The sequence below is a fragment of the Elephas maximus genome, chromosome 21 (assembly GCF_024166365.1).
Source record: "Elephas maximus indicus isolate mEleMax1 chromosome 21, mEleMax1 primary haplotype, whole genome shotgun sequence".
NCBI lineage: Eukaryota > Metazoa > Chordata > Mammalia > Proboscidea > Elephantidae > Elephas > Elephas maximus.
The window spans coordinates 23,742,980-23,757,553 of NC_064839.1; the positions used below are offsets into that span (position 1 = coordinate 23,742,980).

The 14,574-nt window shown below is 41.5% G+C and overlaps 1 protein-coding gene across 1 annotated transcript in view; it reads left to right on the plus strand.

Annotated features, from left to right (window-relative positions):
* The window catches only part of NUP93 (nucleoporin 93), a 114,640-nt gene that overhangs the window by 71,212 nt on the left and 28,854 nt on the right, over positions 1-14,574 (plus strand). Inside the window, exons 4-5 of the mRNA XM_049864619.1 lie at positions 5,030-5,092; positions 9,740-9,868. Coding sequence (XP_049720576.1) covers positions 5,030-5,092; positions 9,740-9,868 — 192 coding nt within the window. The remainder of the gene's footprint in view (positions 1-5,029; positions 5,093-9,739; positions 9,869-14,574) is intronic.

Genomic DNA, 14,574 nt, shown 5'->3' on the forward strand with positions numbered 1-14,574 from the left:
GGAACACTGTAGAGTTGGTGGTCTAAAGCAGTGATTACAAACTGTTTTGAATGTGACCCATAGTAAGAAATACACTTCACATCATGCCCCAGTTCATACATACAAATAAACACATGTGATTGAAACAGAAGTTTCACAAAGCAGTACTTACCTACACCACATATCTCTGTTCCATTTTAGTCCATGATACAATTTTGGATACTGACCCACATTTTGAAAAATACTGTTCTAAAGGATTTGACATTTGTCATTTTAGTCCTCAGTAAATATGCAAGCATAAATAATCTGTTTATTTCACCTTGGTTTGCTTCAGTGAGAGACAACATAACTAAAAAAAACCAAACCCAGTGCCATCGAGTCGATTCCGACTCATAGCGACCCTATAGGACAGATCAAAACTGCCCCATAGAGTTTCCAAGGAGCGCCTTGCAGATTCGAACTGGCGACCTTTTGGTTAGCAGCCGTAGCACTTAACCACTACGCCAACATGGTAGAGTGGAAAAGGCTAGACATGGGGTCAGAAGACCTGAGTTGTAAGTCTGAACTTTGCTACCACTTACTAACCAGATGATCTTAACCTGAAGCCAGATTTTAGAGTTGATAGAAGCGTTTTTACTCAGTTCTCTCAACTTTTAAACCTATATTAAAAACATACTTTAAAGTATGATCCAGTAAAGCAGTATTGAGAGACAGTTTAGCATTGGGTAAAAAACAAAGACTACAACCGGATATGCATAGCACACTTGGGCCTGGTCCACAGTAAGACCCATGTTAAGTGTTAGCTAGTCTTAGTGCTGGTATAAGAATTAGTTTTGTTCTCTGAACCTTGATTTCATCATCTGTGATGGGAAACTAATAATACCCAAAGAAGAAAGCAAATTTAAGGATATTTTGCTCCCTTCTTGGGCTCTGTCCTTTTAGACAGAAAAATAGCTGCTCTTTATTTTATAGATTTAGAGAAATTTACTGTCCCTTGGATATCTCAGAATAGTAGGTTTCTTGAGAATCAGAACTGGGTTTGAATCCTGGCTCTGCCTCTTCCTGGTTGGGAACCCTTGGTCAGGTGTTAAAGGATTAGCAATAATGTCTTTTAAGTGCCTAGAACAGTGCCTGGCACTTAATTGCTCACTGAATGGTATCTATTATATGTTATAGAAAGCTTGAAACCAAAAATATATTCAAGGAGTCAGGTGAGGGTCTGCTTCCAGGACCCTGGCTGTGAGGAGGCAGTGTGCAGATGGGGTAGATGTTAATGGAATGTTCTTTATTGAGTGGGCCAGCTGTAGTAGTAGAAGGGTCAGAGTAGAGGACTATGAGCAATTAAAAAGTGCTTGTGGGTGACTTGAGGGATATTAGTGAGACGTCTGGCATCAAGCAGAGGTGAGACATTGAGCCCTTCTCTATGCCCAAGGGTCTTCAGAGTAGCAGGGAGCCCTACTCAATGAGGGAAGACTCCTCCCAATTCACCCTTCAGCCCCAGCTCACCTCTCCAGAGGCCGCATGTTCTGATAAGCTATAGAAGTATATTTCCAGTGTGAGGAGCCTAAGAGGCGTCTCACAGGAGAGGGATTGCAAGGAAACACAGATGTGGAAAAGGGAAGTCAAGGAAGATGTATGAGAAACCTGGTCTGTGGCAGGTATGCGTCTGGCTAACTTTTTAGTTCTTTAATTCTAGCAGGCTGTTTTCCTTTTGAAGTCCCTGAGTGATACAAACAGTTAAGCAATAGACTCTTAGCCAAAAAGTTGGGGGTTTGAACCCACCCAGTGGTGCTTGGAAGACAGGCCTGGTGATCTGCTTCTGAAAGGTCACAGCCTTGAAAACCCTGTGGATCACAGTTCTACTCTGCACACGTGGGGTTGCCACGAGTCAGGATAGACTCAGACAGCAAGTAACAACCATTCTCATTTGAGGTGTGTGCTCTTTACAAGAAAGTAACTGCCACTAGATGGCATAAGGATTGTGCACTGTTCTTCTAACTGTTCAAATTATTAATATCTTTATGATTCTTTTCAAAAGATAGGCCACTGGTGTGCTGTTTTTAAAAATAAAATATGCTGTGTAACCTATTTTAGCATTTCATTTTAGAAAGGAATAAACGATGAAAAGCTAAAATTTGAAACCTCTATTTTGTGGGCTCAGTTTGTGTTACAGAGAAAGCCCAATTTTTGAGATACGTAATGGTTAATGGCCTCTGTTCATATGTGAGTGATGCCAAAATTTGATTCTCATGTACAAATGCTTCATTTGATTTGTTTTTGTAAGATTTTTGGAACGTGCTTTATAATGAATATTTTAAAGAAGAGACTAATCTACCCCTAAGCAATATTTTTTTCTTTTTCTTTCTTAACCACTAGTTGAAAATTCATCTCTTAGAAAACTGAGGATTGCGTTTCTTGCGGAATGTTCTGTTGCTTTTAAACAAATGTGTCTAATTACTGCTTTACATTTGTGCATTAATGGTGTGCGTGCGTGTGTGTGTGTGTGTGTTGTGTAGGTGAATCTGGGTGCAGTTAAGTGAATGGGACGGACTCGTCATTGACCAGGAAGGGTTGAGGAAGCTCAGAGAGGAGATGGAGGAGATACTGAACATCCCACTTAACCCCGTCTTTTCTGACTCTCCCGTGGTGACTGAAGTCTGCCTCTCTGACCCCCCAACCTTCTCCCCCATCCCCCCAAAAAACAGAAGAGGTCTGTGAGACAGTAGTTGTCATCTCTCCCATCCCTCCCACGCCACCACTCATGGGTCCTTTAGAGGATCAGCTTCCCACAGCAGCAGCCACAGAAGGGTGTGGCAGAGTACACTGTGTGCCTCTCCTTTGTTTGAGAACAACAATCGCAACAAGGGATGATAATAGTTCTTAGCTTTGTTTTATAAACTGTGATACTACGGTATAGACATTATATGTAGCCATGGAAGACCCCTCAGTTACAACAACGAGAGGCAATTCATAATAAAGGTTTGTTGACCTGATGTATCATTTGCTATGAAAAGTATAAACAAGGCCCATTAGAAATCCTTGCCATCATCTTGTGTCTGAGTTCCCTGCTTGATGGCCAGACACAAGCACATGGTGACTAGCTGCCCTCTTCTGAATGGAGCACACAGGGTCCTAGCTTTATGTGCTCTGATGCATTGAGGCCACTCCATTACTAGGCAGGTGGCCTAATATCAGTGTAGGTATTTTGCATCCCACATCATTCAACGACATGCATTTTTGAACAGAGTGGGCACTCTCTAGCAACTGCTGATTTCTTTTCTCTGATGTCTGAAGCTGTATCTTCTCACTGTGTCTTCAGAATCACAGCAAGGACTACCTTGGAGTAGTCTTTGTGAGGAAGCTACGTCCTGGGCTGCTGGCCCTCATCTCTGTCCATCCCAGTGCACGGCCCAGGGTTTGATAGTACATATGGGAGAATCCTGGACCAGTATGTAAGGGATCTGGGGAAGATTAGTAATATTTCATTTAAATTTATATAGCAGTCTTATCCTGTCACCCCCCTCCCCCCAATTTTTAAGGACCAGGAGACTTTTATTTAGGACTGTTTGAATGAAATATATTAAAAATTACAGCTGTTAAAATATAAGTGATCAAAAGCTAATTAATTAAACTTGACAGTTTCAAATAACAAGTGAACTGACAAATAATGTTTTAATTTAGGATGTTATTGTAAAAAGCTTTAGCTTAATTCTACTTTTGTATTATATTCCCCCCCGCCCCCCTCCCCCAAAAAAAGGCAGAGGCATGGCTCCGAAAAAACAGATCGGTTGGACGTGTATAAATGCACCAGTAGTGTGTTTGACACACACGTACCTTATATTCTAGCATATGGGTGGATCTCATGGACAGCGTGACTTGAATTCTTCCCTGTTACAACTAAGACTTTGGTCTCTACCTAGATGATGGGTCATCTTCCTTGTCTCTACTCGGCCCCCAAGCCTCAAGCTGTGGAAAAGAAACTTCACCCATGTCCAAAGGGCAGGTTGTTGGCATTGAGGCAGGCACATAAGCCTGCCCTGTCTGTCTGTCTGCCTGCAGCCATGGTTGTGTGTCAGGACATCACCAGGACAGTGTCTTCTTGTCCTTAAGACCACAGTTCAAGCAAATAAGGGCAATGGACAGCAACAAGAAAGTCACCCTGGCATCTCTTTCTTTAATGTTACTGATAGATGTAAATCTAATTGGTTCTATTAAGAGAGCTACATTTACTGAGCCTTTGGCCAAGAATTTGACTACATTATGTCATTAAATATTCATTTTACACATGAGTAAACTGAGGTTTAGAGAGTCTAGGTGACTTGGCTGAAGTCATGCCATTAGTAATTAGAGGCACTAGGATTTGAAACTAGGCTTGTCATACTCCAAAGCCTGTGCTCTTGGCCGTTGTGGAGTTGCATTTTGCAGGCATTTAGCGTGTGCATATTAAACTAGACTTAAGGACCGTCACCTCTTCACCCCACCTATATTAAGCAAGCAGTGGATGTCATCAGGCCTTGAAACAGGCAGTGCACACTGGCAAAGTCTTGGAAGAAATGTGTAAATAAATGATTTTTAGGGTTTTCTAGGCATTGACAAATGAAAAACACCCAGACAAGTGGGTAGTGGCAGCTTCTGTAATGTTAGAAAGAAATTGAAGAATTAATTGAAAGCAACAGAAAAGTACAGCCTAGAGACCAGTTAGAGGAACTGTGACTGGCTGTAGAGCCCAAACCGACAATATGGGCCATTTGGAATTTTGAAGGGCAGTTTGACTCTGTTCATTTTTGCCCTGTTTGCAGGAGCAGGGACTTTACCCTGCTGCTGCTTTGTGGGGAGACTTTACCTTCTAACAATCAAGTGCCCACAGAATGACAGAAACTAGGAAACATCTGTAAAAGCCATGTATTTAGATGTTTTCAAGTTGAGAAATTTTGGGGAGATGGGCAGAGGAGCAAATATCCTTGTTTTTTTTTTTTTTCTTACAGTGCAATTTTGATTATTTGAAAGTTAATTTTAACCCAAGTTGTGTCATTTTTCTCCCCTTTTTTAGGGTTTCCTGAAGAATGAGAAGGACAATGCCCTGCTGTCTGCCATTGAAGAGTCCCGGAAGAGGGTAAGAAAATGAACCAAAATGTACACGTATACGGTTGTGAGGGCAGCAATGTCTGCCATTGGAATGCAGGCTCTGGGAGCTGGAATCTGTCCCAAGGCCAGGCCTGTCCCACTCAGAGAGTTAGTTCACCAAGGGGAGTGCAACAAAAACCATCTTTGAGGTTCTGGTCACTCTACATGCAGTGACTGAAACATGTCTGAGACACTGGACTAGACAATTAACTCTTAAGTTAATCTTAGAAGAGCCAGAGAAGTCTCTGGTGTCATTGTTGCAGTATAAGCGGTAGTTTGGTTTCTACTAAATCAGCAGTTCTGAAAAGCAATGAAAATTTGCTTTGATCATTTAGAATTTTCCTCAGACATTTTTTCCCTTTTATCATACAATTTGACTTTCTGTGGTGTCTTTCATGTTAGTAATTTCTCCGAGCTTTAAAAAAAATTGTAGCTCAGTACTCAGAAAGCTGGTAAATGACTAAATCAGCCAGAGCAGCCATTATATGTACAGCAGAATTATACAGCAGGCGTTCCCTCAGGATGCTTTCAAAGATAGTTTACTAACACGTGAGTTACCTTCGTCTGTCTCTGACAAGGATCAGAAGATCAAAACCTTTTCAGAACATCCCCTTACAAAGAAATTTTCAAGCCTCTGAAGATTTGGGGGAGGGAGGAGAAGGGTTAGCAATCAGGTGGAGCTGGTTTGGAAATGCAGCTTTCTCCAGGAGGGAGGCTGGAAGGGTCCAGACCAGTGTGCCAGCTGTGGCTGTCTCTCCAAAGCGTAGTAGTAGCGTTGAAGCCGGACCTTGGTTTTGCTGTTTACAGAACCCTTATATCAAGTGAAAATGTCTTATGTATTATTTGTGTGGTTTAAAAAATAATAAAGTAGAAAAACTTCCTCTCAATGTGCTTTATTAAACTATCTTGAGAAGGTGAAAATGTCTCCATAGTGCTGACGTGAGGTAGGGTGGCACGGGGCTTGCCAGCTCTAACTTAAAAGGAAACGTTCCATTGGAATTATTTAAATGACTGATATGTTTAATTATCAGAGTCGAACTCCCCAAAATTTCCATTAATTATATTTTTGGCAACAGTACTTTTTCCTAGAAATATAGAAATTCACTGAATTCAGACTTGAAAATATAAAAGAAAAAAGAGTTATTTGGGTAGCTGCTTTGAGTTACTTACTCCCCACCATGGACTCTCCTGCCGAAAAGGACCAGCGAAATTAAATTAGGATTGTCGAATGCCACCAAGCCTTATTAATCCGTTTACCCTGCGGAATGTGTTTCTGCAATTGGCAGTCTCTGAACATTGTGCCATACTGAAGCTGTGCAGCCAGCCAAAACATTTAAGTGACATACCCCGGTGCAAAATGTGGGCATATGTGCCTGTGAGAGGGACATTCTGGTGTGGGGAGCCGGCCTGGGCGAAGACCTTTGACCTGGCTGGACAGGGCGCCTGGTGTTGAGCAAGAGCCATTTACAAACAAAAGGTGATGGCTTCTTGGCATTTTGGTCATGATTTCACATTTGAATAACTTGCCAGTGTCCTGCTGAAATGCCAAGAAAACAGGCAAACAAGCTACCAGCCCTCGAATGTGGCCTATCTTTTCCCATTTGGTGCATCCTAGCAGAAAACAGAACAACATTATCAGAACATATGCAGAGTTTCTAAAAGCCAGCAACAGCTCAGTAATAAGCGGGTGTGAAGGCAAAGCATATTGCTCTCTCCCCTTTATGAAAATGGGGTTTAAGTGCTTCCCACCTGTTCTTTGTTCAGTCACCCAGCCTCTCCCCACCTTCCTTTCTTAACTGTGTTCAAAGAGAAATATTTTCCACATGTAACAGTAACTTGAAAGATTCAGATTTAATTTCTAATTGTTTCTCCACTGCCTTGCCATTTCCTGTAGTTTGTCTTTCTACTCCCAGGCACTTGCCTTCCTTTTAATTTTTAGACCTCTGGCACCCATCTGGTTTATCCCCTTTCTCTCCTCCCTTGGATTTCTTTCCTTCTTGTCCCTGCTGCTCGCTAGCTCCCACCTGGCCTCAGGCCCTCACTGTCCTCCTCTTCTCTTAGTTCTTAGTTGAGTAACTCTGTTGACTCTCTCATTAGCACCTTTGCTTGACATTCTTCCATGTACCTAATCCATTCTTTCAGACACGAATATAAAAGGAATAGGCTGGAGTGGAAGAGGGCAGATGGGTGGCTGATCATCCTTGATTACACCACAAATTGGATGTTCCATTATCTCTAATGTAATTAAGATAAGCTGGAGGGGTGGCATGGTCAAGGGAAGAGAATTTTAATGTTGGGCCATTTATTTTTATTTGAAGCTCCTTATTACACTGATGATGAATGGAGCCGCAGTGCTGTTCATTCAGCTTGTGGAGCTGTTCCTAAATCAGTAGCCTGGCATACTTTGCAGATATATCTGACTGAGGCTTTGAGCCCAGAAAGCTGCCAGTTTTCAGAGTACTTCTTGTGATAGCAAAGCAGGAGTTCTTGGCTTGCAGGTGGGTAACCTAATTAACAGGGGGTTGTTACCGTAATTCCCACTATTGCTGTTCTGACCCTTAAATGATGCAGGAAGTCTCCCCACCGTCCTAATCAGCAGTTCTCTAGGTGGTGTATTGTGTCTGCTCTTCAGTTGACTTTGGACTCTGCCATTTCTTTATTAACCAGAGGACTTGTCCTTATGAAAAACTCTTGTGACACAAATCAGGTGGCCAGCTTTGTAGTGTCTTGGGCCAGTGCCACAGCTTAGTCTATGCCTTACTTCCTGTTGCAAGTTCTGAAGGCTGTATGGTATGCCAGTCCTTTCTCACCTCCTTATTTCTACCACCCTGGTCCTTGTGCCAAGGAGCCCTGGTGGCACAGCGGTTAAGCACTCAACTGCTAACTGAAAGGTTGTCCGCTCAAACCCATCAGCCAGTCTGCATGATAAAGATGTGGCAGGCTGCTTCCATAAAGATTTACAGCCTTGGAAACCCTATGGGGCAATTCTGCTTTGTTCTGTAGGGTCTCTAGGAGTTAGCGTTGACTCAATGGCAACAGGTTTGGTTTGATTTTGGTTTTTCGGTCCCACCATTTTCCTTTGGTGGGAGAGGTTCAAGACTGAGGAGGCAGTTGGTTTGAGCGCTAAGTAGAAAGTGTTTTAGAAGAAGTTGTGGTTAACTTGTGCGCTCTTTTCTGGATACCTGCTGTGCAAATTACCTCTCTTTCCCTAATATCCCACCTTTCTGTTCCACGTACTTCTGTGTATTCATATGCATAGCTTGTGTGTTCAATTTCACCGCTGTGAACAAGAGGCAAGGATTTTTCTCTGGCTGCTTTTCATCCCTGGCTAATTGACTGGAATGGTTCATTTTGACTCTCAGTGAGAAGAAAACCAGGTATAAGACTGCTTTTAAAGTTTGCAGTTGTCATGTTTTCCTGTCTCAGGATACGTATTAGAAAAACCAAACCCACTGCCGTTGAGTCGATTCCTACTCATAGTGACCCCAGAAGGTTTCCAAGGCTGTAAATCTCTATGGAGGCAGACTGCCACATCTTTCTCCCACAGAATTGCTGGTGGATTTGAACCACTGACTTTTCGGTTGGCAGTCGATTGTTTTAACTGCCGCACCACCAGCGCTCCTTAAATATTAGAAAAGGGATCCATTAATAGATGGACCAAAATCACACTTGCAACCTGATCATTTTTTGTGTGTCTTTTTTACGTTTTAATAAATATTGATCTAAACTCAAACATCCCGTTTATAGGAAGAGTATATGTGATTTTTCTAATAGTTCCCCAAAGCTCATGTATATGGATATTATCAGTATAAATTATCTGCATTGCCAAAAACAAAGTAGGCATTACTAATACTCGTTCCCTTGGTGCTGCCTAATTAGATGCCAATCTGATTGTAAATTGAAACGGCTTTTTGAAAAGTGGGTTTAAGCTGATGGGAAACCTGGTCTACCAATTAAAGAATAATAGGCTCTGCATGGTCATGATTCAGTATGTCTCTGTAAGGTGCTTTAGTTTTCTCCTCAGAGGTACGTTCGTTGTTCCTTTCCGCCTTCCTTTTCTTCCTCCCCCCCTTTCCTTTTCTTCTGAGTGCCTTTATTCTGGCAACTGCCTGCATTAGTTGTCACCAGTAGACAGTAGACAGAGGTGAGGTTTGCCAGACTTTTCAAAGTGACTGGGCGTAGACTGGTAGAAAACCTAATGCCAGAAAACTGTTTTTCTTTCACTGACTTGCTTCCTCTTATGAAAATATTAGTATTTCTTAAAAAAGGGAAATCACTGAAGAATCTTGTATCTTTTGTTATCTTAGATACTTATGACATCTTAAATATCATTGATTTTATATTATTTTATTTACTACATAGAAAAAAATACTGTAATTTAAACCCTGACATGCTATCTGTTATACTATGCAGCCTAATTTCAAAGGTTTTAAAAAGATGTTTGTTTTAGAATCGATGAAACCATGTATTGTGAACAGAGGTCACTAAAAACCCTTTAAGGATAATTTTTAAAGTCAATTGCTTTTGCTTATGGAGAAGTGGAAGCTCTGGGGGGCTTTTCATTTCTCTTGGGCTTTACAGGGTAACTTGTTCTCTGTTTTGTCACCTGAGGCATTGTTCTGCTCCTCTCTGACAGACCTTCGGCATGGCTGAGGAGTACCATCGAGAGTCAATGCTGGTTGAGTGGGAGCAAGTGAAACAGCGAATTCTCCACACGCTGCTGGCATCAGGGGAAGATGCCCTTGACTTTACTCAAGAAAGCGAGGTAGGTTGAATCCCAAAGATACACCACTACTAATAAAAATGTGAGGTCAGAGAACACTTGTCTACTTGACTACTGGCAGTCTTGGCACAGTTGATCACTACCTCTCCTCTTGAAACACCTTCTTAAGTTGGCTTCTAAGACGTCTACATTTGCCTGAATCTCTTCCAACTAGCCTGACTGCTTCTGCTCAGTCTCTTTTGCTGGATTTTCCTCAAACTCTCTGACGTCTAGATGTTTGAGTGTCCCAGGCTCCATCTCTGATCTCTTCTTTTTTCTCTCTTAATCACTGCCCCACTGATCTCACCTGGGCTTGTGGCTGTAAATACTATTCTGTGTGCTAAGGACTCTCAGACTAACATCTGTATCCCCGAACCCCACACTCAAATATCCAGTTACCTTCTTGGCTTCACTTGGATGTCTAACAGTCTCTCAGATAAACGTGTCCAGAATTGAGTCATGATAGCAATCACCCCTCCCTCTTCCCTCCTTCCGCAGCCTTCTCTTCTCACAGAGTTCCGCATCTTTATAAATGACAACTCCAGTTTTTCACTTGCTCAGGTCAGAGCCTTGGCTTCATTTTTGTCCTCCCCTTCTTGCCCATCTCACACGCAGTCTCCCCCAAATGTTGGCAAATCCAATTAGCCCTACCCTCAAAATATGCCCAAGAATCCGCCCACTAATCACTACCTCCACTGTTAGCACCCTGGTCCAAACCACCATCGTCCCTTGCTCAGATTATTGAACTGGCCTTCTAGTTGGTTGTTACCGCTATCTATTGCTATGTAACAAATTACTCCAGACCTTAGTGGCTGATAACAACAAGCATTTATCATATCACAGTTTCTGTGGGTCAAGAATTTGGGAGCAGCTCAGCTGGGTGGCTCTGGCTCTGAGTCTCATGAGGCTGCAGTCAGCCCTGGGGTTCAGATCCTAGCTGCAGCACTGGCTGGTTTTGAGACCTTGTCCAGTTAGTCAACCCTGCAGACCTTCACTGTCTTCACCGGTGAAATGGCTTTAATGGAAAGATTAGTGATAATGTAAAGCACCTGACCCATAACGGCCATTCCTTACTATTGTTTGAAAAAAAAAAAGTTTCAGATAATTTGGAGGTGAAGATTAAAAATTATAATGCTATAAAAATTATAATCTAATATTAGACAGTTTCAAGGTGGGTTTTCAAGTAATATTACATTGTATCCTGATAAGCCTTTTTCCCAGCAGTTTTGTTTCATGGATAGCACACATTCTTTTCTTGTGTTGAGAAAGGAAAAACTGAAGCTTACGGAGACATGGACTAAGCTGGTGAGACCCAGGACTGTAGGCTTCCTGGCTGTCGCTCCTTTAAAGTCTGGGTCGAGAGTGGGTAGCTGGCCAGCTTCTCCTGCCTGCAGGGTAACTTCATGTGTCCCACAACTGCATACCTGCTCCTGATTTAAAAACCAGTGTTTCTGTTTAATTAGCCCCAAAATAAATGGATGCTAAAGTTATTTGTCTTAGGAAATTGCTCACTAAGGACTCTATCCCACATTTCTTAGTCAAATTGTATCCCAACCCACGTCAGAGTCTTTGGGAAAGAAGAACGAATGTATAAAACCTTTGACCCAACCTAATGTTTCCTTCTCAGTTCCTCGTGAAGCTAGGCAAATAACTAGACTAGCTCATGGTTTTATAAGCTTCATTTTTAAAATGGTGTTAATAGGTTGTGGTCTGTACTGGGATTTGGGATTAATTAAAAGTTGCTAATGAGAGATCCTTTCTCAATTGCTCTTCTCTTAAAAATGGGCTATTTAGTAGACTCTTCTTCCCTGACCTCAGGAGTCCCTTTGGAAGGGAGTTACTGATGCTCTTGCTATTTTCTATTGTGACATCCAGCAGGGTGGACAACCTTGCTCTACAAGTGGTGCAGATAGTTCTCTTTGGGTTATCTAGGGAGTCGCCATTTCTTGGAACCTTATAGTTTTTGTTGTCTGTTGTTTTTGGTTTTTTTTTTTTACTTTTTTCCTACAGTGTACCATATATACAGAAGTGTACAGATCGTAAGTGTACAGCTCAATGAGTTATCACAAACAGAACGCACCAGTGTAACCAGCGCCCAGATGAAGAAACAGAGCATTACCAGCACCCCAGCCATCCATCTTGTGTCCCTTTCCATTTACTACCCACCTCACCAACAGGACAACCACTATCCTGACTTCTGATATCATAGAGTAACTTCACCTGGTTTTGAACTTTATGTAAATGGAGCCATATAATATCTACTCTTGTTTCTGGCATCTTTTGCTTAACATCTTACATATCATTACTTGTAGTTGTAGGTCATTAATTCTCATGGCCAAACAGTATTCTATTATGTGAATAACTGCAGTCTATTTATCCATTCTAGTATTGACGGACATTTGGGTAGTTACCAGTTCTTGACTTTTATAAATAGTACTGTTGTGAACATTCTTGTCCATGTCTTTTGGTGAATGTATGTTTTCATCTCCGTTGGGTGCATCAAAGAGGAGAATTGCTGGGTCATAGGGGTGAATTAACCAGTAAGCATGGTATGAACCAGCTTACACTAAGCAAGGTACGCACCGGCTTACTTGTGATTACTTACTAATTTGTAGTACACAACTGAGGTGAAATTGTACACTACAGATTAGTAAGTAATCACAAGTAAACCTGTGTGTACCTTGCTTGTTGGGTGACCTGTCCCTATATAGGACATGCATGTGTATGTTCAGCTTCAGTAGACACTGCCAAATGGCTTTCCAGAATGGTTGTATCAGTGTACTCTCCTACCAGCAGTATGTGAAGATTCCATCTCTTCACTGCACTTGGCATTTTCTGCGTTTTTTTAATTTAGCTATTCTGATGGGTCTATGGAAATGTGTTTTTATAGGCTGTTTTCCTAATGATAGAAAGATGATATATTATCTCTACTTGGATAGGTACTTTCTCCACCCTTTTTATAGGAGATCACCCAGTGTGAAGGCCAGAAGACAGGCTTTCGAATTCAGCAGGCCTGGGTTTCTAGGCTGGGTTTCTTCATTGTAAAATGCCTCTCTTGCAGAGCTGTCATAAAGAATACAGATAACGTATGTAAAGCGCCTAGCCCAGTGCCTGGCATAGAGCGCATACTTGGTACATCCTAACAGTTATTTGTGGTGCTTGTTAGTATTTGGTAGGCTACAAATTATTAAGTTGACATTAATCATTTTAAGATGGATCTGTCCCTTTTTAAGTGTTGCCCTTTGTTTATAAGTTGTTGCTAGTAATGAAAAAAATACCTTTGGGCATAAATAGGAGAAAAATTAAAGAAGTATGACGTGATATCTAAAATATTCTTTCCTGAGCACCTTAGTACCAGGAATAAAGCTGTTGGAATCCAAAGAGTCATTACGTAGTTAGAAAGGAGGCCTCAGATCATTTTGAGCTGATCTTACATTTGAAGGAAAATGTTTAAATTTGGATAATTTATTATAAAGAGCAGCTCAAGGCTTTTTTTTTTTTTTTTTTTAATTTAAGCAGAAATGGACTAGGATATGGTGGCTCCTGAAACAGTTTTCCCTCAAGCCTTCCTATAACAGAAGAACACAGGGACATTGGTAATATCTGTTCCTGGCAAGTTTTAATAAAGGAAGTGATGCTTCAACAGCATATAGTCAATTTGGGAAATTAATTTCCTTAGGATATCATTGAAGAAAGAGGTATAATGTTTAAAAAGGAAGTTGGGCAATTTAAAGATTGTTAATAACTTCTCAAATTGTGGTCTGAATAAAAACGATGTGCTTTGAAGCAAGAAAAAGATTCCTGCCTAATAATTCTTGTGCCCCAGTTCTTGCATCTGACCAGTGTGAACAAGAGCACCCCCGGTCCCCCAGTTCTATGCTTCTTGCTTGACAGTGAGTGGAATTTAAGCAGTGTTGGGAATATTTGATATATTTTAGCCATCTTTTAAAACCCTATGTAGAGGTCAATTTATCTATCCCTCAATGTAGTCTAGTGGCTGTGTTGTTATTGTTGTTGTTAGGTGCCATTGAGTCAATTCCTACTCATAGTGACCTTATAGGACAGGGTAGAACTGCTCCGTAGATTTTCTTAGCTGTAATCTTTACAGGAGCAGATTGTCAGATCTTTCTCCTGTGGAGTCTCTGGGTGGGTTTAAACTATCAACCTTTCCGTTAGCAGCCGAATGCTTAACCATTGTGCCACCAGAGCTCCTTGTGTTAGTATTAGACATAGTCAGCGGGTAGTCCCTTGATGAATTATCTGGAAGATGACTTGGCCTACCAAGCAACAGGCTCATTAGAGAAGCTGAACAGAAAATGGTAGTAACATTCCATGCTGTGGTCTGGAGTAGTGTATGTTGAACAAAGTCTCTAATTTTGGTAACTACTGACTTAATGCCATATTTCATCAATTCTCACTGTAAAATGGTAGGAGTAGTAGTAGCATGGAAACCTGTCTAATTTCATGGGGGGATAATATGAATCAAAATCAGCCTAAGGCTGATCCCTGTGAGGTGGAGGTCAGACATACCTTCACTTTCCAACCTTTTTTTATCAGTTCTGACACCGGCCGTCCCTCCCATGGCACTCTATCTGCTTCTTTATTGGGTTCGATAATGTGTTGCAATGGCCATACAGAACTCAAAGACCATACTTACAGTTAAGTGATTTATTAAGGAGCAGGGTACAACTCAGGATCGGCCCCCTGAG